General features: G+C 38.9%; 1 protein-coding gene across 5 annotated transcripts in view; it reads left to right on the forward strand.

The window, feature by feature from the left end:
• The window catches only part of LOC132916513 (discoidin domain-containing receptor 2), a 225951-nt gene that overhangs the window by 159430 nt on the left and 41017 nt on the right, over positions 1-25504 (forward strand). For all 5 annotated transcript variants that reach the window (XM_060976590.1, XM_060976591.1, XM_060976589.1 and 2 more), the window contains 6 exons: positions 4393-4540; positions 7767-7946; positions 16822-16961; positions 17846-18053; positions 20152-20307; positions 24228-24403. In XM_060976590.1, coding sequence (XP_060832573.1) covers positions 4393-4540; positions 7767-7946; positions 16822-16961; positions 17846-18053; positions 20152-20307; positions 24228-24403 — 1008 coding nt within the window. The remainder of the gene's footprint in view (positions 1-4392; positions 4541-7766; positions 7947-16821; positions 16962-17845; positions 18054-20151; positions 20308-24227; positions 24404-25504) is intronic.

Below are 25504 nucleotides of genomic sequence, written 5' to 3' on the forward strand. Positions count from 1 at the left end.
ACTTGAATTTTGTTTGAATTTTTTCTTAACGTAGGAATGAGCTTGTGAATTTTAACAATTGCTTTGGCTAGTAGTACGCTATTTTATTTCGTTACTTTTTGTATAAAATAGCCAGTGCTAGCTTGCACATAAAATAGTCTCTCAGCAATATGTTAATTAGTAAGCAAAAATTTATTACGTAACTATTACCAAATTGCCATGTTTTATTTAAAGGTTTCTTTTCTTGGAAGTGAGATTGAAAGTTTAAATTGTTTCATTAGCAGGAAGGTATAACGGAGATTGAAAATTACGTTCTCTTTCCTCTGTGATTTTCTTCGAGAATCGTACATAACCGATCTAGGAATCGTTAGAATCTATTTTCAAACGAGAGTCGTCGTTATTAGATCCCCATGACCCTGAGTTCGCCAGTATCGGCTTCCATGACCCGAGAGGCTCGATATTGGATCCCGTGACCTCGTGTCGTGGACCTCCTGTCTGGCGAGCCTGCAGTTATCGACATTGTATTTCACTTCCTTAAATGTCTTAAATATTTATTCCTTAGCCTACTTACAATTTTCCTTAAAATGCCATTAGAATTCTAATTAAAAGAACTAATTAATTCTCTAAACACATTGAAATTCAAATCTATATTCAATTAGACATAAGCTTTTCGCAACAAGCAGCAAGATTTACCCGCTGATGTTTAACATAAATTAAGTGATTTTCATTGTGTTTATGCTCGAAATACGTCGTTATAAATCTGTTATTTATTTCTTATACTACACGTTACCAAATATTAAAAATAATCAAATTTACAAAATTGTTTCATAGTTGGAAAATTACATTCCATGTTATTTCGCGAATGTATTAGTTCAATTTTAATCATTTGTGTATACTGTACGGAACAACAAGAAGCTTATTTCAGTGCTTCTAGAATTGTCTGGTATTTTCGAACAATCTTTTTCTATCGCAGCATTCAGCCAGTAGTTTTATCATTCAATGGTCAGACACGATACGCGCTGCTATACGGATGAAAAGGCGCAAAAATGCTGTCGCCTATTTCTAGGTCCGTCTTTCTACAGAAGAGTCGCGACGTCGGATTTCATGGAAACGGCACGATCCATTTAATATATCAGCCAAGACGCCGGCAACATACGACGCTCGGGAATCGTTCGATCCGTGTGAAAAATCTTGGCGAAAATCGGCTTTCAACAGACAGCGTATCATTCCGTGTAACTCACGAGCAACTTTCACGATACCGCCGTTATTGATACACGGAAAAGAAGTTTCGAGCAGCACGAATTTTTCGAAAGCTGCATCGTTTGAAATATTCATCGTGCGAGCATGTAGAGTACTGTTGTCGATAAAACAAGTGGAATAAAGGTGAAATCTAGTCGTGCGTCAGAGGGTTTGCACAATTCTGACTACATCATTTGAAACATGGTCCTAAAACATGCTTCTATACTTTCAACATTTTTATATTTTAATACTATGCAACTATTTTTAGGTGAAATCAGCGTGTTATCGATATTCAAACAACTTTTCGTATTAGAATTTATAAAATAATTTGTTCGTGCGTAATACGAAATTCACATTCTCTGTCTTTTATTTAATTTTATCTTCCTGTGTATTCGGTATTTTTAGTCTTTTTTTTATTGCCTTTGTTTTCATCATTCTCATCGTTTTCATAATAATGCTATTACATCTATTTCTTTGACAATTAGAATATGATATTTTCGGCTTCTCAAAAAGCAAGTCCAATCCTTGTCTAATACATTTGTATTGTTCAAGGCAAACAAACTGTTAGTGTCTTATTTCGAAAGGCAGATAATTAATCGAATTATTAAAACAACTCTTGACATAATTTTATTTAGTAAAATAATACAAAAATATGGAATCATCCGAAATTATTCATAAAATGTGCAATCCTAAATCTACTGTGTAATTTCTTGTAAAGAAGGAATTTTCTTTCTTTCTACTGTTTACTTTCTATGACAACTCTTCTATTATACTGCCCACTTCTTGTGTGCTCTATATATATTGTTGAAGTGATCGCCATTTCTAAGAAAACTCTACATCTGGTCTTCGGTTTTCTCAAGCGCCAAGGTCATCGATAGCGCATAGACAAAAGAATGCGTCAATGACAGACCATAAGGGTTCTTTTAGTCTCAGGGTAACATTGCTAGCGTGAGGATCTGGACCAGCTTACATTGTATTCCACACTTTGTACTTTAATATTCACTATATATATACTTACAATACCTTACAATTTATCCACGCGTTTCTTTAATTCCACATACACCGAATAACCTTAACATATATATATAATAATGGCAGAACACCATCAACTTTTCCCTTCACAGTAGTATTATCCTCCCAATTTTGGCCCTACTCGATTCGTCAATACGTAAATGGATCTTAAATGAACCTATGCACGCATAATATCTGATTTCAGTTTCTTACAACAATATGAACACGGCCTGAATATTTGCAGAATATCATCCACCGCGATCTCGTTAAATCAACACCGTGGTGAATATGGTAGACGCGCGAGATCAAAGCAGCCGCGAATACAATTCACATATATCCTGTTACGTTCCTCTCCAAAATAATATACAATCATCCGAATCCATCTTGGTTTTCGCAACAGGAAACGTCAGACGGATCAGATTGCGGCCGCTCATATTTTTCGGATCGAATAACAGATCGGCCCTGTTAGAGATTCTAATCCGAACGGAAAGGCAAACGAAACCCGTGCGCACGTTTGCTCTTCGCACGCGATCGACCAAGTCGCGCATACATACATATACGTACGTACATATACGCAGTCGAGGGTAAAAATAAGTAGACACGTAGTGGTAGTAGGTATCGATGAAATTTCGTTAAATACAGCTTGCTTACACAAAAGTGTAAATATTACTTTCGATTATCTACCACATAATTTGTGTATTATAAGGATATTTAATAAATAAAACTGAATTACCTGTATAATGCTAGAACAGGTTCGATTAAACTTCACTGATTCCTACTTCCACTACTTCTACATTTATTTCTGTATCCAACCGCATATGCGTACACGCGGATTTGCTTCGTTTAGACAGTCGGATTCGTCGTTCGCAGTTTGAATCTCTGCCTCGACGTTCATATTTCAGGCTCGTCTCGCGGTTATCCTTCGAGGTGTTACGTTCGGGTAGGTAGTTTCTCGAGAATCGATCGAACGTAGAAAGAGGAAGAGATGGTTCAGACTGAATGGAAAGGCGAGAGAAACGAAGCAGCAATGTCCACCGCCTTCGTCGAGATTTAACGTTGGCATTTACATTTAGGAGGACCTGTCGAAGTGTTGTTTGCTAATCGGATCCGGAAAATGGTGCTCGTGAAATTCGTTCTGAACGCTGTAAACACGTTCCAATGGTAGCTCGATGCTCCGTCCATCAGCGAGCTTAAGAAAACCACCGTCTACCATTCAAGTAGATCTCATCCTGTCTCTGAATCTGAATGTCCAGTCTCGTTGCTCGTTCTTTTCTCGTTTTTAGGCTGGGAGAACATTCCAGACATTGGCCGTGCCTCGTTCTCTCGGAGGTTTCGTTAAAAGTTTCCCGTTTTTTTTGTTTTCGTACCACCGCTTCCTTTTATCCGCTCGTTTGCTTTCAATATTCACGAAATGGAGATCGTAGTCGCGAGACTAGTCTAGTTGGCTGAAACCGATGGTGATAAAGGTAAGGGAAGTTCTTGTAGGAAACGTCGATAGAGTGGCTGAATTTTTCTTTCCTCCCCGCGCGATTTGTTTGGCATGGTGTTGGGTGGATTGTTGGATGGTTTGAAGTACGAGTGTAGCGCGGAGAGTGGCTTTGAAAGGAACAATGACTCGAACCTTTGTCGAACTTTTCTTGTCAATTTTTATTGCGTTAATATTGTGGGAGATGTTCTTGATGTTTTGAGAGGGCGAAAATCGATCGACGATATGATCGGTCGAATCTTTGTTATAGTAGAACGTAAAGTTCAATAAATATGTTACATACTTCCGTGTGATTTGAACAAAAATATCGACCAAATATAAAAATGTCTACTACTTCCGAGCAAATGTCTTCTACTTGACACATACACATTTGCCACAAAACATTACCAAACCTCCATCAGTAAGATTCGAAATTTCATTGCTCGCGAATAAATTTACTTATCAATTCCATGTTCTGTAACATTTATAACAACATCATAATGCTATTTAATCTTCTACTTGAAAATTCATTAAATTTCTAACACGCACATTTAACCTTGCTTCTTTAATCAAACATACTCTCTTTCTAGGGAATCTAGCATTAAGTTTAATTAAAAAATTAAGTGATGTACCTAAGAGATTCCAAAACATTTGGTAGTAAAGGACGTTGAACGATCTATTTTTATTTTGTGTTTCAGCTCCTAGCTGGTAACAATAATCCGTACTCGGAGAAGGAACAGGTCTTCGACCCTGCGATCGTTGCAACGAAAGTCCGTTTCATTCCTTATACCTCTCACATGCGAATGGTATGCATACGAGTGGAGCTTTATGGTTGTCCGTGGACCGGTGAGTACAATTTATTACAGTTACTTTCGCCTCCTATATCTCAGGATCTTGCTACTTATTTGTGACAAGGTATCCACCGCTAAATATTGAAAAGAACGATGCAGTGGTTTCTTCGGCATCGAGTATTTTTATCATGCTGTCAGTACTTTCCGTTTTATCGGATCGAGGAGGGAACTTCTTACCGTTGGAAAAGCGTGCACGCGACCGGGACCGTATTTCCTGCGTTCTGTCAGCGTCGATTTTCCTGCCTCAAAAATCTAATGCCATTCTCTGGCCGTCGTTTGTCGCTTACTATAATTCCATTCCTTTTCTAGCACGGTGAACGCAATAAATAGTCGCTGAAAAACTTGCTTCGAATACAAAGTGGGTTACCACTTTAACTATAAAACTACTTTCAAAACCGATTCAGACAGAAATGAAATACGCTTAATCTTGTATTCCGTTGGATTATTGTGAACCCAAGCTTTATAAGTAGATCGCGGGCATCTACCTTTTTGTGGGAAGTTTGAGAGTACAAAAATGCAAGAATACATATAATATGGAGGAACATGTAATAGGTTGTGACGTATGAAATATCCGAGTCTTCAGGATTCGTATCACTGAATTCTAAAATGGATGCTTCTAAAAGCATCTGCTTCTAAAAGGTATCTGCATAGAAAGCTGTTGAGAAATGAAAGTTGTATGTATATATATAAAAGACAAAATTCTTAACTTCAGTGTAACATACTACGATACATTTAAAAGTGTAAAAATGTTTATTGAAAAATAGAAATTCTCAGCGTCAGTCGTAACTCCATCATTCATACATTTGCAATCTATTCTACAAATATATAAAATATCCAAACTACAGTACTCGGTGAAACATTTGGAAGATTCTATTTTTAGACTTTTCCTTCAGATTCCATTTTTTAATTGTATTATTCCATAGCAATTCTAAATTTCCAGATAGTTTTCAATTTTACACCGTTCACTTATAAGTTTCTTCCGATTAATTCCTATTTCAAGTTTAGAAGATTGCATGAAACTAAATTCACCAGCTCGACCCAATAGCACAGGCATGTTGCGTTAATTTGACCCCAAACAGGTTCACAAAGTCTCATCTGGTGTAGGAACTTGCAGCTTCGATCGTTATTGCCATTTTAACAATAGATATCGTTACCTCGTATCGACGTTGTTCGTAGGTGGCGGACGTTTTAAGAAATATTTACATCAACGATGTTTGTTTCCCATTATTGAATTGGTATCGTTCTCGTAATATCAGAGGGACGCATATGCGTGGTTGAACGATGGGACTGCAGCCGCTTGAAAAGTCGTCCGAATTATCAAGTGTACGATATTTTTATTGGTACGTCGTTAGCAGTGAAAAACAGCACGACCGTAAACGACAACTTGCGTGTATTCAGTTTCGGTGTCGGGCCAGCTGTGCAATTACTGTAACAAGAACGAAAATATTTTTCATATGCTGGATGGTGATTCTAGTCGAAATTACTGCAATCGCGACTGCTACGAGCCTCGGTATTACTCTCTGCGTATACGTGCGTGTATTATATGTATACGCGTATATACAACATATATATTTTTTTGTGAGTTTTTTAACCCCTTCGTGCCCCCATCGCATGAAGCGAACAACACCATGATAAATATAGATACGGTATTTTTATTGCGCTCGAAATTTATCGTTCGTGCCGTTTTATCGGAAAAGAAAGCAATAGGAGGGGAAATCGGTGCCATTTTACCAACGTTCTACACCGCCGGAAGCTCTCTGTTCATTTTTCCCTATCGTTCGCGCAAACGGCTAATTTAATACTGTCAAGCTTTTAATCTCATTCTCTTCTCTCGAATAGATATTCGTGGTTGTTGCACGACGGACCATTAAGAATGCAATTGATTATTTTTCGAGCGGTAGCGTCGAAACTCGTACTACGTTCTTCCCTTATTGGCATCTGTCAGTTCTCGTCGCGTCGAAGACGGAAGCTTCCGAATAAAAATCATTTCTCTGTATGTCCTATCGCCGCGAACGTGCCACTCTATCGGATGTCAATCTTCGATGCGGTGATGAGAACGTGCACAGATTAAATTATGCGATTCTTGCGGATCTCTTAAATGAAGTCGTTTCAAGTAAATGGCTTAGAGAAACGGTTTTAAATTAAATGCAGCTTCTAGATAGTGAAATATTTAGAAGCTCTAACCAGTCGAATGGTAAATTTTATATTTATATCGATGTCTATTCTTTTCAATTAGACGTATATTGAGAACTATCGAAATCGCAGGACAATTTTATTTTGTGACTTATTGGATTAAAGTTCGTCCACTTGTAAAATACGACTCGTGTTTCGATAAGCTATCTGTGAGTCTATATTTGTATTAATCTTGATAAGTTAGAAGGCATATTGACAGAATTCTCTTACAATCTTATTTCTTTATCGATATTATCCGACATTAATTTGATTAAAAGTATTCCTGAAGACAATTATGAAAACAAATAATCTGGTATCAGTCACTTGGACGAATTTTAAAAGTGGATCGAGCCACTTAGAAGCCAAATTGACTAATTCCTTTATAAAGTTATTAAATTCATGCTATAGTGAACATAACTAGTATCCAATGTCTCAAAAGAGGAAGCCTTATTTTCATAGATTTATTTATCACACGTAGATACTACAGATGCTTGTAAGTTCCGAAGAACGTTTAAAAATTGTACTAATTATAATTTTCATTTCTCTATTTAATTCAATTTATGAAATCGATCAGCGCGATTTTTCAGCCACGATTGAGTTTCGATCGTTAAATTTCTCACAAGCGAACGGTATCACTAGACTGCGGATATCTACGGAAATGCATATTTCTACGTACACAATGAAAAGAGCAGAACTTGGTCAGATCACTTATGAATTAGATATACCTAACGAATACTATACTTTGGGATATTTTATATATTTTTGTATAATACGTGCATTCTATAAATTTGTACACTTTAAAATTTTCCATAGCTGCATAAAACTCCGCAGTCTACACGCCAGAAAATAAAAAGTAACCACACGGCGTTTGTATAGAGATTCGAAAGTTTCTCGGTGGCGTCTATTTCCCGAGGACGTGCGCTTTATCCAACGACCAAGCGCAATCTTATCACGTCTCGTCGTGGAATAAAATGTCCGTCTCATCGCTGCGATGATGCATAGTGCACGGACGTAACGTGCTACTACCCTTTTTGTTTTCTCGGTTGCAGACGGCCTGGTGTCGTATTCCATGCCCCAAGGAATTAAGAGGGGATCGGAGGTTGACCTTTCCGACAGGACGTACGACGGCAGGGAAGAAGGAGGTTACCTCTCCGGGGGACTTGGTCAACTTGTCGACGGGCAAAAGGGTCCTGACAACTTCAGATTGGACGTCAGTGGTAACGGGAAAGGTGAGCTACCTCGTGCTGGAACGAGATTAACGCTAGAGTTTGATCGTGTCTAGATTAGCGTGATAGAACCGTCTGCTACGTTCCGTGCTCGCGAGTTACCAGCTTGTTCGTTTGCTTATTATTTCGTTTCTTCTTCCATCTTTCCCTTTTATCCATGTTCTTTTTCCTTCTTTCTATTTTTCTTTCTTTCTAGCTTTTGTTCTTTCGTTGTTCTTTTATTCTTTTTTTCTTTGCGTTACGCGTAGAAAGGATCGTTGAAATTCGGCTTGACAGGGCTGGAGGAGCTAGCAAAGGGAGGAAAAGGAGAATGGTCTGCGGGTGGAAAGAAAACAGGATCGTTTAAGCTAACGGGGCTCAGTTTTACGGGAATTAACAATTCTCCTGCGGGTGTTTTCTCGAGTATTATTAAATCTCAATTGTAAATTCGCTGTTTCGTTTCAACGGCGGAATTAAATTTGCTGGGCGTTATCGAACTGCATACATATTACAACAGGTAGGAGTTTCTTTAGCTGTTGCGGAACGTATCAATGATAAAGAAACTCGATGCAGAAGCAAATTGTTTTCTTCGTTCTGTAAGAAAAAGGTAATGAATCGATAGCTCCGATCTTTGAAATAGCTCGATTTTTAAGTGACAACTTTTCTTCTAAGTATACTATTGTCTTGGAATTGATTATAGTTATTAGAAACGATATAGTAAGACTGAAAAATTGAGTTCTTAAACGGTGATATCGATCGATACATCCCTTGAAAGTCTCTTAAATTTGAAGTTACACATATTAATTAAAACTGTACGATAAGACTTCGCTGTTTGTTCGATAACAAAAATTAATCTGTTATTGCCACAGATAGAAACAGTTTGAAATTTATATATTTTTCAAAATGTCAAAGGTTTTTAATCCTACAAATATATGAACTTCTTCCCTTGATCAATGTCACCACCTTACGTCTTTTCTATCAATCTAACTCATACAGCTCATACGTAGCCAAGTTAACAAAAGATCTTGCAAGGTATTTACTGCCGGTGCTTAAGCCGGCGAATAAAATTTTCCTCGTGTCGATTCTAGGTGTATAGAGCAGTCTAGATAGTGATAAGAGAATTCTAGGAAGCTATGTCTGCGAAGGCTAGAATACTCGGACTCTTCCGGAGGCAAACGTGTTCCACGTCGCACTCGAATCTGTTCCAATTTACATTTATATTGAACCGCGGACTAGGCTGCGAGCCACGATGCTGTTTACCGGCTCCCAGGATACATTTGTGTCTTTCCATTTACGCCACGGGACAGGCCGAGGCTACGTACTTTCAGCTTCTTAAACTTTTAAACCCGTCGAGACTGCGTGCACCAGCCACTCCTTTCTCTCTATTCTCTGCTTAAACCTCTGTTGCAATCGGAGTCTCTCGAATCGAGAAGAACTGGCCTCTTAGCGTCCTATGCAGCTGCATCCCGTTTCTATTTTCAAAAGACTCGTGAAAATATTTCTTCGCTTCCATTCTTAGTCTGGTTGAGACGATGATGAAGAAGCCACGTCATTGTTTCTATCGTTGTCCAGAAAGTTTCCGCGAAACTTCCGTTCCGTTGGCATGGATGCACTCACTGTTGCATCCTCGTTCTCGTTAATAAGTTTCCTTGGTTTGCATGCAAGAATGGTACGAGAACTTGAACGGCACGATGCGATCAGAATGTCAGTGGGAAACGGCTCGTCAGCACCGGAGTGAGTAATTAGGTCATTAGGTAATAACTTTCAGATTGCAGTTTAGCGAACGTCACGACAAGGACAGGGACCGTTGCTGATTCCAATATCGTCGGGCTGCATCTGTGGTATTTTCTAAATTTTCCCGCATTCAGATTTCTTTGATCCGCCGCCTTGTTAATAAATCTTCTCCGTAAATTGTTCACCAAGCTGTTTTGTTTAATGACGACTTGTTACTCAGCGATGTTATAAATGATAACGCGTACAAAGTTAGTTGCTTTGATGAATGGAAGAGCAAGGAAAAATTTCAACATACAAAATTTGAGTCATTAATAGTCGTCGTAGAAAATTATATAAATGAACTTCGTTCCACTATCGCTTGCGAAATTGTTTAAAAGGTTGTTTAATTAATATATTTTTGTTCCGTACCGCGACCCAGTAATTATACACTCGTCCATTTCTTCATTTACGGTATTTCACAATTCTTTTCTATTTCTATAACAATCTTTCAACACTAGTTGTTTCTAACTTTTTAAACATGCCATATACGTTTTCTCATTTTTATTTCTCTGTCGTTCTGTTTGTCTAACGCTTTCTTTAACACAATCGCTCGGACCTGCAATAATCCTCAAGGAGTCGTTGCTGCCGTGTCGAAAATTAGTCTTTATCACCACTGATTCCATCTGCCTGCCATAAGGTTTAGTGTTTGTTGTCGAGTCTTTTATTTTCACGATGCATTAAGTCGAGGCGCTCCTTCGTTTCATTACTTCTAATGGTTAAACGCTGAAACACGCGAGATTTCCGCGTGCGTCACTCGAGGCTACGCTCCGTACTTGCGACTGACCTTCAGTTTGGAGGCGGCTTGTTCTAATTTCTCCCTATCAGTTTTTCTAACGAATTAGCAACGATGACCATTATTGCCCTTACTTCTTCACCGAAAATGTGAATTGACGAATTCTCTTGTCCCATGTTCTAGTTTTCATCTCAAGTTTTCATCTTTTCCACATCCATCACCGATACTTCGCTCGTACTCAGCTCTCCGCACAAGACACACAGAGAAACGACACTGATGCGCTTACACTTAACATTCATCCGTACATTCAGTCGTCTTTGTGTTCTTTGCGAAATGTATAGTTATATTTAAACTGTAAAACAAGGTGTTGGATTCATTCGAAATATCCCTATCATCGTAATCGAAGTAGAGAATCGGCTGGCTCGTGGTGTCGATACTAATCGAGACGAGAATTTACGACTGTCGTTGACGAGTCGCACCGCAGACGCGTTACTCCGCGAACACAGTCGAACAATCTTTGTAAAACCATTCAAATCAAAGACCACGGAAGAAAGAGAATATTTTGATTATATCCTCCGGTTCAAAGAGTTCCAAGTTTCAAGCACACAAATGCACAGATACAAATCCACGAAGAATATAATATAAGAATTAAAAAGAAATATAATTAATACAAATGTAAATTACGGGAATATAAATCTACAGAATTCGACAAAGATGAAGGATGCATTTACTATTTCATGGCAGTTGATATTTTTTTAAATATTCATGAATTCGATCTGAATGCGAAACAAGAAGAAAGTTTCATTAGTATAAAATGTAACATAATATACTATAAAATGAACCAAGAGCGTATTGAATTTTACAATTACTCTCCGTAGAAAACAAGGAATACAGCTCATCGCATTCCTGCCCTTTGGCCTACAGTCATAATCCTTGGAAAAATAGTTCGAGACTATGACTACTAAGCTGTTCCTCATCTACGTCGTTTAAATTCTCTTTAGAAATCGATAACACGCGAGCGTATACCGTTTTACGATCGCCATACGCTCGGCAGTATAGTTTCAGGATGGTTTAAGTGAGAAAATCATCAAGCTACAGAGAGTTCACGGTGTGGTATATACCCGTTGGTTCGGCGGTTATCTTACGACCCTTCTGAATGTTCAGAATTGATGGTAGATAACGGCCGAAGGCGGCGGCGGCGACGACGACGACAGGAAACTGGAAACTATTTACTCGAGGGACGATATTAAGGGTGGTTTATATGAAGGCGGATAGATCAGAGCGATATAATGCTACTGCACTGCTGATCGTGAACATTGTCGATAGAGAGGGAAAACGGGCAAGAAAAGCAGAGGGATGAATGTGCCATGGAAAATCCGAATGCTTACAGCATCCAACGGACACGACGAGTTGAAACGAAACTTCGAACTTTTAATAAGCTTCGAGGGATCGAGGTAGGCTGCCTAGTGGAACAGCTCGACCGATTCCCGCACGAAGACTGCGTGAAGATGGAACTGCTTTGTCTTGGTACGCTCGATATCTTCTACGCTTCTTTCATCCACCCTCAGAGAATTCGTCGAGGACGAAAGAGAAAAATGCACAGGATTTATAGCGCTAAGAACAAATCTCGGTTGCTTCGGAGAGGTACGATCATCGTGTATCTACTGCTCGTCTTATAAAGCGAGACGAGGGGACAGGAGAAATTGAAACGTAAATAAGAGACGCGATTATGGGGAGAATCTTGGTATCTCGCTGTTGACTCGTTGGAATATTATGTTTCTAAAGATATTTCTGTTAACGCAGTGTAGCGTTCCGTATACTGTAATTATTGAAATTTCGAATTGCAGGGGGTTGCAAGCTTTGATACGCCTGTGAACGATGGAAACTCGGGTGGCGTTCTGAGCTGGATTTTGCAAGGTCACAGGAAGTTTTGGAAGTAGGGTTACATAGCAATCACTCGACCTTATATTTCAATGTAACAACTAATATATATTTTGTTTCGTTCACTCGCGGAAACAACGTTCGCGAGAAAGCACGTCAACGGGTGTTGTAAATTCCCGTTATCTCATCCCCTATTTCGGTTAGGATAACAGAGGTAATTAAATTGATTATGACACTGATATAACAAGTTATTAGTTCCAGTTTATCATAACAGCTGATGTACAAACTAAATATGATTTGGTAGAGAGTAAACGCAAGTTCGTATGGTGAAAGGCCGAAAACGAAAGAGCAACTGACTCTCTATGAAAATGATGCTGCGGAGGAAAACTTGTGATGGGTGGATCCAAGTGGACATGAGATGAGCTGATTCGTTAAAGACAAGGTTTCGCTATAAGAGTGAGGGAAATAGGCTTCGTTGATAATTAGTTAATTTTCGAGGTTGGTGGGTGAGGAAGGGGCTAACTGTCTCTGAAAAAAAGTGGCGAGTAGGAAGCATCATACGTGAGAAAACTAACCTTCCCGAATCTAATAGTGAACTGTTAGAAAATGAATTACTAAAGAGATGTTTGTTCGGTCTGAAGGACCTTGGCTAGAATTTGCTAAGATTTATGATGGGTTCTTAAGGTTATTGAGAGTACGCCATGAGGATGTGCGGACATCTGGTTGCTAGCCTGCCCGCGGTGTGTGGTCTGGTCTAAGTAGAGTCGGCCAACGTAACATATTTTATACTTAACAAAAAACAAGAAAAAAAGCATATGTAAGAATGGTATATCTATGTTCACGATGATTGTGTTGCAAACTACGTTTAGAATCTATGGGGTACGAGTTCTTATAAATAATTTCAATGAGAATTATGTTTTCATGCTAGTGATAGTACATAAAGTATAGTGATGAATTTTGTGACTGTTTTGCTAATGCATAAAGCTGATAAAGCACCTCTGCTTTAACATACCTAAATTCTTCTCATTGAGTATTTTCCTTGTAAACGTGCAAGCTCTTGAATTGCATATTCAATCCTTAAACATTCAATTCTTAAACGGAACTCATCGTTTCAATGGAACAATGATTATAGGAAAATCCATCTGATTTCAATTACCATGTGATTACATATTCCTTTTTACAAGAAAGTTTTTTTTTAGGTCATTCACAGTAAACTTCCCGGGGAGTTCATTTCGACGAATTCACGTGGAATTCGTAAAATCGCGCGCTCACGAAAGTTCGGCCGGAAAACCGCAGCCAGCGTCCGGTTAAAGGCGGAAATTCGAAGCGAACCGCGAAAAGTAAGAGAGAAACCAGGTTCGGAAAAACGCGTAACTCGCGGTCGCGGCCGGCTTTAGGGTTATTGCAGTCCATTTTCAATCCGCGTGCACTTCCCCCATGGGACTCGGTGTGTTCGTACGCGAATATACTCGAAACAGTGGTATCTGGCGTCGCGGATCCGTGCAATAACTGCCGCTGCGGCTCCGTGCCACGAAACTCTTCCATTTTCCGAAACCGTGTTCCGTTGCACTTGCGGTGCGTATCCACCGACACACTTTAAAATAGAAGTTCCAGATCCATATATAGATCTGGAAAATAGTTCTCAATCGAGAACCGGGTTACCGAAAGTTAATTCGAAAAGTAATTAAAACGCAGATATGTTAAAATTTTTTTGGAGGATTTGAGAGATTAAAAAGAATTCTTTTTATTTGGAGTTTAAATCCAATAATAAAATAATGTCTCTTTTAATATACTTAGACGCACATACTTGTGCATAGTCTTGTGTTAAGTAACTTTTAAACAATAGTCCGTTTCGAATAATCTTAAACAATAGGAACGTTAATAGATTGCGCAATTATAACAATCAAATTTGTTTAAATCGGGAGAGTGTAGCATAAACTTCTTAGACTTGCCTCAGATTACACAAGTTTACGTCTGGCTTATTATCGTTTAAATAAAATGCGTCTAGGGTTATCGAGCGTTGAACTGTATCACACGATAGTCGATATACTATTTGTTCACAAGATTATCAAGTGATCAATTCCATTGATATTTTACATCAGTTCTACTTTTACGCTCCCATACCTCAACCAATGATTTATATAACTATCTCAATCGTTTGCATATAAACTCTAATCGCTTTTGTGATGCTACCGGTCTTTTTATTTTGTAATTCTCTCTTTAGATTTCAGCTATCTGTATATAACTCCATTCATAACCGCTAATTGCTTACCTTTATCTTTTATTTCATTCTCTATTATTATTTATCATTATATCATTATATCCTCGTTATTATTAGCTTATAACCTGTTATAATCTGTTATATTCGCTTTTGCAAGAAAGGAATTTTTTATTTCTCCCGTAAGTTATTTAATTAATTTCATTGAATGTAATAATGTAATATCACGTTACAAACCATTTGGAAGAATGATAGGAATATCCGAGATAATATTTCGGCGAAGATCGATGATACCCAGAGGCCGACTAACAAAGATAATTCCGGGAAATTAGCAGCAATGGTAAACCAGTGAATATAAATTAGGAGATGGTTTTAGTTCAGTGGCCGGTTACGTTGCCTGTTCCTGAAACTGGAGAATGGTGAGTCGGGTTTTCGACGAGTCACGAAGGTTGATTGTTAATCGGTGGCCAAGAGCTAGTCGCGGGAATGGGGTTGGCCGGAGAAAAGTTGGGAAAGCGATGAAGGTAAGGGCGTTTCGTGCGAGGCGTTCTAGTGGACTCGTTAGTAAGGCTTAAACTTTAAACGGACTTTCCTCACACAGACGAGTTTTATATATCTTTCTAGTTTCTTCTCTTTATCGTGCGTGTAAATCTAGATTTTAGAAATCTATGTATTTAGTTTGTGTAAGGTTTAGAATATTTCATAGTTTCATTTATATAATTTATTGTTATTATGATAATATTAATAAAATTGTTGTTCTAAAATGCTCTCGTATATGATAATATAATGAAAAATGAGTGGAATGAAAAAAGGGTAGGATATCTGTTAGAATGTAAATTCAGGTGACAATATCAATGAAATTAATGTAGCAAAATATTCTTAGAAGGGTGAGACACAGAACGATGTTTAGCAATCGGAAATGGTTGAGGCAGGGTAAAACAGAAGGGAGGATTCGTTTCGTGCTGAATCCGTTAATGGACTTGTCAGTAACATATAGGGAGGGAAAGAATTGGTTGATCGGATTGCTGGGCCGAGGATTCGAATCGAGATTTTTCATTTGTGGACCGATTCCACTAGCAATTGTGCTATCTGTTCTATCGACGAATCTTCCCTTGCCAATCTAAAAAAATTTTTTCGAATTTACATTTTGAATCACGAATCTACCACTTGTCTTTGCGGATATTCAACTTACTCGCTGCTGTTAGAAAAAGTTACAATTTTACTTTATTCCATTCCATTAACATAATATTTACGAATTTAATCATGAAATATGAGATGCGTGTGCTATTTAAATAATTCGCAAAATCTGAATAAAAATTTGAAAGAGACAAGAAAGAAAGTAACGAGACAAAGCAGAAGATTTCATGTTGCGAAGAAACGAAAGAAAGAACGAAGCTACGATCTTTCGCGTTTAAATTCGTCGGCGAAGAGCGCGAATTCAATGCAGTCGCAGATTGCACGAACCGCCTACTATTTCGCATTCAGTTGACGATTAATTAAGGCAACATTCAAAGACCAGCTGTCGTTCGGCTGAAAATAGGTTGGCATTGGGAACGGGCCGGGGCTGAAAGGACATCGCACAATTTGCAACAAATGCGTTCACGTTGAAACAATTTGTTCGTTTGATAGGGACCGGCCCGTTCACACCGCGCAGCAAACAGATTTCACGTCATGGCCGATTCACGGATTATTTATGTTACAAATTTTATTGTCTCGTTTATCGGTACGCGGTGTCGATGGGGTAATCGGATCCAACGACGTAACGTGTCATTTTTCAAATTCACGAATGGAAATATTCTCATCGTATGCGAATTCATCGCGTGATGTTCGTGTCCATATTGTTAAAAAATATAAACGAGAGAAACAGAAAAAAGATGCGGAGAAGAAGAGAGAGAGAGAGGGAGAACATGAAAAAATGGTACATTTATATGAACGAACGGGACTGAAAAAACAGTCGATCGATCGATTGTGTTTCAGCCGATCGCCGACGTTGTTAAACTCGAATTAGTCGTGGATTCGAATTTTATCGGACGCCACTGGTCGGTTGTCGAATGGCGGACGCTTCTTGGTACACCGATTCGCTGTGATTGTTGAAGGATCGATGAAAAGACATTTCGTGTAACGTTTTTGTCAGGGTACATTGTGCGGCGGAAGTGTAACGAGACAGGATTAAAACGTGACAGGTCGATGTTTTTGTCCATCCGTATTCGAACGTTTTAAATCTGTTCAAATGACCTGCAGGATGTAGCATTGTATTTTTGCAATAACAAGTTTCTTTTTCTTTCTTGTTTAAGGATACGAATGGGTAGGCTGGAGAAACGACACACCAAGTATGCTCGGTCGTCCCGTTGAAATAACCTTCGAATTCGACTATTCGAGGAATTTCACTGCCATACACCTGCACATGAACAATTATTTCACCAAAGACGTGCAGGTACGTTCAACTTTTCTTCATTTCGACTGTGTTCCAGACTTAAAATATCGCAGAAAGATTTTCCAGAGAGTTTTATTTTCTCCAAAAGCGATATCCAAACACGCTTCTCCAGATTAATCTGCTTAATATTCCGGTTATAGCCCCTTCTACGCGGAGATCGATGTTTGTTCAATCAGTATGGACTCGCTGCGAGAACCATGAATTCGGTATAATTCATTAAACTTTGTGGATGACTCGTTAACGAGTAAGAAAGACGTGAAAATCGCTCTTTGAACGTTCCTTAAAGCGAACACGCGTTATCTTAACGAACCCATAGCCTCGTCGAAATTTTCTCAAATACCTTAAAAGGGAATGAGAAAGATAGAAGGAAACGATCCAGAACTTTGAACGACGCCCCATCGTTGTTAAACTCGCGTAAACGATCTCGACTACGTTTATCCCGGAAATCGTGCGATAACGTTGCATCGCGGTTTCCATGGCAAATTCAACGCATTGTAAAAACGCATTTTATTCAACGTGAAAAAACAAATCCGGTAGCTTTTCCGCGATTCGATGGACAGGGAATTAAATTTTTCATTCGATCGGCCCATATGGTTCGACGCTTTTGCGTGGAGAAACTATTTTGCCTCGGTTGAACGATGGTTATTACGTTTCTCCATATACTCACGCGATACGTACATGTAGCGACGATAGTAGACGAAACAGCAACGGGAGTGGAAGCTAAAGAAAAAGAAATAACGAAGGAGAAATAAGGTAGAGAGAAAAGAAGAGAAGAATTTCCATCACGTTCAACGATTCCCTCCTCTGTTTATTCGTCTACCAATCGCTTCATCTTCAGCCATGAACGCGACTGTATTCTCTACACACACGTGATTCTTCCGCAGGTCTTTTCCTACGCGAAGGTTTATCTTGGCACCGGTGGAAACCAGTTCAACGGCGAACCCGTCCATTTCTCGTATATACCGGACCTGGTGTTGGAGCAGGCACGTGATGTTACCATAAAGCTTCACTCGCGCGCCGGCCGTTTTCTGAAGCTACAGCTGTATTTCGCGGCGCGCTGGATCATGCTCAGCGAAGTAATCTTCGAATCAGGTAAGGGAAACACAACGGATCTCTCGATAAAAATCTATTTTTCATCCTACTTCCCCGCCTCTTCGATTCACGTTCCGTAGACGAGAGTGTGTACTTTAGGGTGAGAGAAAAACGGAGACACAGGAAAATAGGTATAAAAAAAGCTACAGAGACGTCGGTAAGAAACATAAGGGACGAAAGGAGCGAAAGAGGGAAAGGGATCACGGGAATCGGGATAGCGAGATATCGAAAACGAAATAACTTCACACGGATTTCAAGGCTGCCACGGAAACTTCGCCAAGAGTAGAAACCGCATCCGGTGCACGTTTCGAGGCCGTCGCTTGCGAACTTTGGATCAAGACACGGATGAGTTTTAAAGTCCCTCTCTCCGCAGACACCCGCCCGGTCGATTCGATTTCCAATTTTAGATGACACGTTCGCCGCTGTGACGATAGAATCGTTGAAAAAGATGAAGGATAATCAGGCAGCTGCGCGTGAACGACGATACGTCAGAACGTTCATCCTTGATGGGACGATGAATTCTTGAACGTGGCTGACAGGCGAATCGCCGATAGAATTTTTATTCGCGTTCCTTCTCAATGGATATCTTATACTACGAATTGTCTTATTTAAAGCAAAATTTTAAGATTTTTATGTCAGAGGGAAAGTCTCAATAGTGAGTGACGTGGAAGATATATTTTAACTATATAAAGTATGTATCTGCGAGTCAGATTAATATCTATCAAGTTAATTCAGAAGGTTCATTCAAACATTCGAAATTTTAAATTCCACCTTCTAAATTCAAACTTTTAGAAACAAAGTTCTAAATTCGAAAAATAGATTTCTGCAGGATAGTACATAACGAAACACTACATTTCATACTTCATATGCAATCGAGAACGCGCGTCTGTTTACCAAAATGTAGCATAATTTACGAAATGAAAGTTGCGTTTACAGCGATCGTGTTAAATAACAAACTCGGTAATGAATATTACAAGTCGAAAAAAATGTACATTATACTTTAACGACATCTCCCTCTAAACATTCGAGGTTAAGAGAGTGAAGAGGAAAACAGCTCGTTAATTCGAAAATATTCCCGCTGCTTGTAAAACATTCAAAGGCGGTCTCCTCAGTTATTCCGGTGGTGTTTCTCGGTCGACTCGGAAGCATCAACGTCCAAGAAAAAAGGCGAAAGTATACGCGGCACGTTACGCGAATCAGAGCACGTGGTCGCGAAACAGAAGCGAAACTTGGACGGTTGCACCGCGAAGCGCACGCCCTCGAAAACTTTGGTTCCCGTGGCGAACAGCGAAACCGTCGTTAATCATTCTCTCGGTGTTCTATTCCTCCGTTTCCGCGAAAGATAACTTCGATTGCTTATCCTCAAAGTGGCTTGAATTCCTCGGCATCCTCATCCCATGCAATTCGCCTTAGTTTTTTCGCGAACGTGGCGCGAATCGTCCTACTAGACTTCTACTTAATTTCTCGTCCCGTTTCAACCCTCCACTCTCTTTTATCTCTTTCGTAATTTCGATTCGATCGATTCAATTGAACAGAGTGCAAAGATTTTTGTACTACATAAAAGGAAAGAAAAAGTTCGTATAAAAGAAAAAGGAAGAGGAGAATAGCGCCACTTTCCAGCAATTTGAGTAAACAAAAGCCAAGAGAAAATCGATCAAAGTTAAATCATTTTTTCAAACTATATTTTCAAGCTATAAATTTATGATCAATTTATACAAGTTTTCGACTATGTAACTTATATCTTTTTTCTTTCCTAATAAAAATACGATTTAAATATCGCAAATTCTGCCTGATCGTTGCAAATCCTTCAATTTTGAAACAATTTTATTCATCCGAGAATGGCGGAAAATGAACGAGTTGTATTAAAACGATGTGCGGAAATTTCCAAAGTGGCCACTTTTTTATAGTTCTATTAAAACCAACAATCTCATCTCGCCCTAAGCATTAAGAAGATCACCCTACTAAAATTACGTGATAACCGTATTAATTTCGAGGGTGGTTAGCCCCTTACTGTGTGTTTAAAAGAGCCTCCCCTTCCGTTAACATTCAATTCCTTTGATGGCCGCAAATTTCATTAGTCTCCATTCCTGATGTGCAGTAATCTCCGAATGGAACAACACCGACGATGAAGAGCCGAGGAACAAGAGTGCCATTGTATTGGCCACCGGCAGTCCCTATCAGAATAACGAGGGACCACTGCAAAGAGACGAAGTAAAGGCCACTTTTAATAAGGAGGAAAACAACGATAATGCCCGTAAGTCTCCCCGTCGGTTTCTGCTATTGTTGCATCGAAGGACACCCTTCGTAATTTTCCGCACGATTTCCACTCTTCTTTATTCCCTTCCCTTTCTCTCCTCTTCCCTTTTTTCCTTCTGCTCTCCAGATCGCTCGCCTTTTTGCTGTTTGGAAGCTGCAGCTTCGAAAATTGAATGCCGATCACGAGCGGCCCTTTCTTTCCCTTGCTCGCTTTTCTCTCTGTTTTTCTCTTCTCTTTATTCGCATTTTACCGGTCGTGTTCGCGATGTTCGTCGCGAAACCTTTCGCGATATTTCGTCGACGCGCAATAAAGTTGCAAAAAAAGAAGTAGGAATAAAAGAAGAGAAGAGAAATTTTATTTTCAACGGTTTCGTCACGGATAATTTTTGGCCGAGAGCTTTGTCCAGTAACGACACGTTGAATGGCAGTGACACACACGTTGCTTCGAAATGTCGAAGAACAGCGTAGCGATCGATCTATGAAAATACGCGATATAGAATGTACAAAATATCATGCATATTTCCTTGAAGTATTTTGTTAATCATATTGCGATTAATTCATCGATGCATTAAAGCTAATATCGAGACGCGAGAAATATTATTAACGATTTTCACATGAATTTTCTATTTTTCATATATATACTATTCCCTATAGAATCAAGTTAAATTATGTATGTGTATAAATGTTAATATCTTATGAACACGCTATAGTATTGTAGTATATGCCATTATAGATGCAACAACTGTCGAAGCGAGTGAACCATTTGCTCTAATCGAAACGAAAAATTATTTCGAATTTTGAAGGCACTGACTTTCCAATTAGCGCGCATTTGAGTTTTTTTCACCTACTTTGTGAGTCTCTCTTAAAATTCTAAACTCTGTTTTCGCATTCAACTAGCTTTCAAATAATGCAATGAGTACAACGCACGATTGCCTGTACATTTCTGAACATCTGTATGCGGTATCGTGGAACATAACGTACAATGTAGGCGATAAAATGATTACTATATCAGTCACAAGTTGACGTATCCACAATCCTATTACTTCTCAAATGAGCTGTGTACAAACCGAGCGATCGCGATAAACACCAAAAAGCGGTGAAATTGTGTGCAACGCTATAAAAGCAAGATAAAGTGTTTACACGCAGGTTGCACGGCTCTCTAGTTCCTTTCTTCCCGTTCCTTTTTAAATGCACCGTAACGTCTCCCAGGTGTTCTAAAAAATACACGGTGGGTGATCAAAGAAACGGAGCGGAAGAGATCGACAATACTCTCTGCGGCCTCTATAAACCGATAATGTAGCAATGCTTCGTCTTTTGTTTCACCATCCTCGAGTAGAAAGCAAAATCTAATTAATTTCTTTTCCCCCGTTTACTACCTCTACCGAGGCAGCACTTCGCTTTGAATCGAAGTGTTAAAGGAAGTAACTCTTAAAGTACTGACCGCCCCATTCTTTTACCAATCGTTTTATTCGACAAACTGTCCAGTTGTCTTGGAGTTTCTTTTTCTTTTATCCATGCTACGGACATGAAGTTTAACTGATCGTTATAGTTTCTTCTGTTTGATCGACCTTTCATAAAGTGACCGAATCAGATTATATTGGACGTTTCTCCTTGTTCACGATCCGGTTATTCGTATATTATATAATTATATAATTCGTATTATATACTTGTTTGCTTTACGTGTACTTTTACCCAACCTAATTCATAAGGTTCTTGTAAACAGACTGCTTGAGAAGTCACGAAATGAATATGATAATTTAGACGTACTTTGTCCGTATTCGTGCAATTATTATTTTACTTGGAATACATTCTTTCTACATTAAAATAACATCATAGTAAATCGGTATCTTTGTTACGGTTGCTTGCACAATTCGAATATTTTTATTGTGAGTTTCTTATTGGTACTTCGAGTCTTGTACATAGAAAATAATCACAGAGAATTGTATCGAACAAATATAACGGATACGCGAGCATTTCTATCTATTGTTTGATACAAAATTTACGTATACCTGTGTCATGATGAGTAGCATTATCACGTCGGAGAAACCAGATGTACCAAGATACTATCGCTTCGATCGTTGCAACTTGCGTGATACACGCTTTCTATAATAAATGATGCATCGTATCTATCTGTTAGAAATATGATATTCGTAAAATATTGGCATTTTTATATTTAAATACAATCTCCAACACTAACGATTTAAAGATACAAATCCAAACAAGATCCTGTTATTTTTCAAGCAAATTGTATATGTACAAATAGCTATAATGTGTACCGATTTCTTCAGTAACAAGATAAGATAGAAATAACAATCATGATGTAATTACAAGGTCTGAAACTCCTTTGCCGCGTTATAGTAACACGAAACACGATGTTGCGCTGTTGCCAGGAAGAAAATTAAAAGCCTTTACATTCAATCGATACGCATGCAAGATCGCGCTCGCGTACGTTCAGCTTTTCACGCGATGAAACCAATATTCCGTTTCCTGCGTAACGATTCTCAGCTTGCAAAGAGGAGTGGAAGAAGCGGATAAGAAACGTTACGAAGCATAACGTTCGCTTTTCTCTTCGTGCATCCGTACGAGAAGCAACAAAACGAGACGAGTTTCGTAGCGTTCTCAAGTGAAGCACGAAGCTGCTTGAAAATTTCTTTCGAATAACAGGAAACAATGGAGAATAACGAAACAACGTTCGTTCGAACGTTTCCTACTGATTCCTAGAAAAGCACTTCCTTTCTGAATAATTTTACGAGACAGACCGAAGGTTATATTTCTACAAAAATGCTTTTCGAAATTTAAAGTCTCAATCGTCGATCATCTCAGTGACCAAACTAAGAAGAAAATCGAATTTCACTTTTTCTTACAAACTTGTACCATACGTTACAGTAACGAACGTGACTTTTGCATCACTTCGTACTTAAATTAATTAATTTACGAGAATATTTCTATAGTTATCTACATATATGTAGAAACATGTATCGTTAGGAGGCTGCAGATGGATTTGTGAAATTCCTTACGTTGGTTGAAAATTCAAAAGTACAGAAATGTCCAGAATGTACATAATATGCAAAAATAAAATATCCGGATCAAAGTACTCGTTATCTCTCATAATCTCTGTTTAGACTTCATACCAATAATGATAGGAATTTATCTAAAAATTGGCGTTATACCTATTATTGCAATTTGAACTCCGAAACACTCATAGAAGGAAAAGTCCACGAGTGACGAGTGAGAACGAATAAAGCTTCAGAATCACGCAGATCACGTGTGCGCGTAGCCTTTTTTCGCATTTCTTTCTTTTTTCACTCCGGTTATCCCGTCATCGAGGTGCGTTGAATGACAGTAAAATGACAGACGATAGACGTTCAATCTGGCAATAAAAGCAACGAATCGATAAACTACTGATCGATCGTGATCCAATTACGACGAGCATGATGAACGTAATCATCATTATCGAGCCATCGTGCATTATGCGAAGCTGCCTTCACGATAATATCCAGCGTGATAGGTCGTGTACTTTGGCGTATTAGGTGGCCAGCCTGCATACAGATAGTCGTGTACGCGTACGTGTTTCGTGCATCGCCTACAAACGATCATCTATAACTCGTAAATGCGTCGAAATCGAACGAACGCAAACGACGTTTTGCTCTTCTTTAGTTGCATCGATTGCTTGGTATTCAACCAGTTATTGGACAATCAGATCTTATCTGTATAAGGTTGAGAACATGAAAGATAATGGAAAATCCAATGCTACAAATGGTCAGATGATCGTTTCGTTCGCGAGGACAAGTAAAACGTCGTTAAGTAATTCGAGAGATAATATCTGTCTTGACACAAGTGTTTTACATTTTAAGGGATAATATTATATATTATCAAGATATATGTGGATTTCTTTGTCATTATATATACCTACATCAGTTCCAGACAAAAGCAAGGAACCAGAATCGAAGCAGTTCGTCGGTCTCGTTATCGGTATTTTGACCACAGTGATCATAATGCTCCTGGCGGCCATTATGTTCATTTTTTATAGAAATCGAAGGTTGAAAGCTGCCCTCGCACCTTCGACGTTCTACGATCAACACGGCGACCTGAAGGTAAGAAAAATTCTTCAAACTTGATTAACCACGATTTATATCGATACGATTTGCTGAATGTACATGCATATATATGTATAGCTATATATTCTTGTATATCCCATAGAAAATTAGCTATCAGCAGGTCCGCGTTTCAATACTAATTTTCGCTGTAATTCAGCTGTATTTCGCGCGGTTCGATACAGAACAACGAATAAACATACGGAGCATAAATAAAAGAGCAGAACAAACAGCAGAATCGCAGAATATTCCGGCTGAATCCAATCAGGCTTGTGAATCCATCGTTTAAAACTTTCGAATTACCTTCGTTTCAGAGTTTACATTAGCCAAGTCTCATTTAAAATCCTGCAGACTGGCCGCATTTATTTTGCCTTTTACCGTTTCGAATCGATTTCACTGTTGTTATACAATGGCACAATATAAATCGTTAGGAACGCGAGACCGTCGCGTTTCCTGTTCGATTTCGTTGCGGCGAGAAAATGAAGCATCGAACGCAACCTCGTTAACGGCTAACGCTTTAATTCGAAGTCAGCAATTTGCCAAATGACCGAGGCGAACTTATTTCCCAGTGTTACGGGATTTTTCTCGACTATGGCGAGATTCATTTGGAGTCTAATAAAGCGGCCGGTAGCGCGCGGTTATTTGCTCTCCGTTTTCACGATGCGTTCGACGAAAAAGGCTTTTGAGCAATCATGGAAAACGTCTTGGCGATGTTAGACGCGTTGACGCTGGATACGAGACGTACAAGTGAAAAAGAGAGGAAAAATCAGGCTGGTCTGACCAAATATTTTCCTTAAAGCAGCCAAAGGGGCGAATGGGATTGCGCATCGATGGTCGAAACGAGGGATCAAAAGGGTTCCTCGATAAATAGCCGCTAGCTTCTAACGAGCCGAATATTCTTTATAGCGGAGTGTTTTAATTGTAAGGCGGTTGTTGGTAAAAGTAGTCACGTTTACTAAAGTCACGGATTTTTAGCCATTTTCATCTCGTGCCGCACGTGAGCTAATTATTAAAATTTTGCCGCACACCACAAAATATATTATATTTGATTCGAGACAGAGTATTCACACCGGACAATTTTTTTAAATTGTCAATCTAAGG

Source organism: Bombus pascuorum, chromosome 2 (assembly GCF_905332965.1).
Source record: "Bombus pascuorum chromosome 2, iyBomPasc1.1, whole genome shotgun sequence".
In the NCBI taxonomy this organism is placed as follows: Eukaryota; Metazoa; Arthropoda; class Insecta; order Hymenoptera; family Apidae; genus Bombus; species Bombus pascuorum.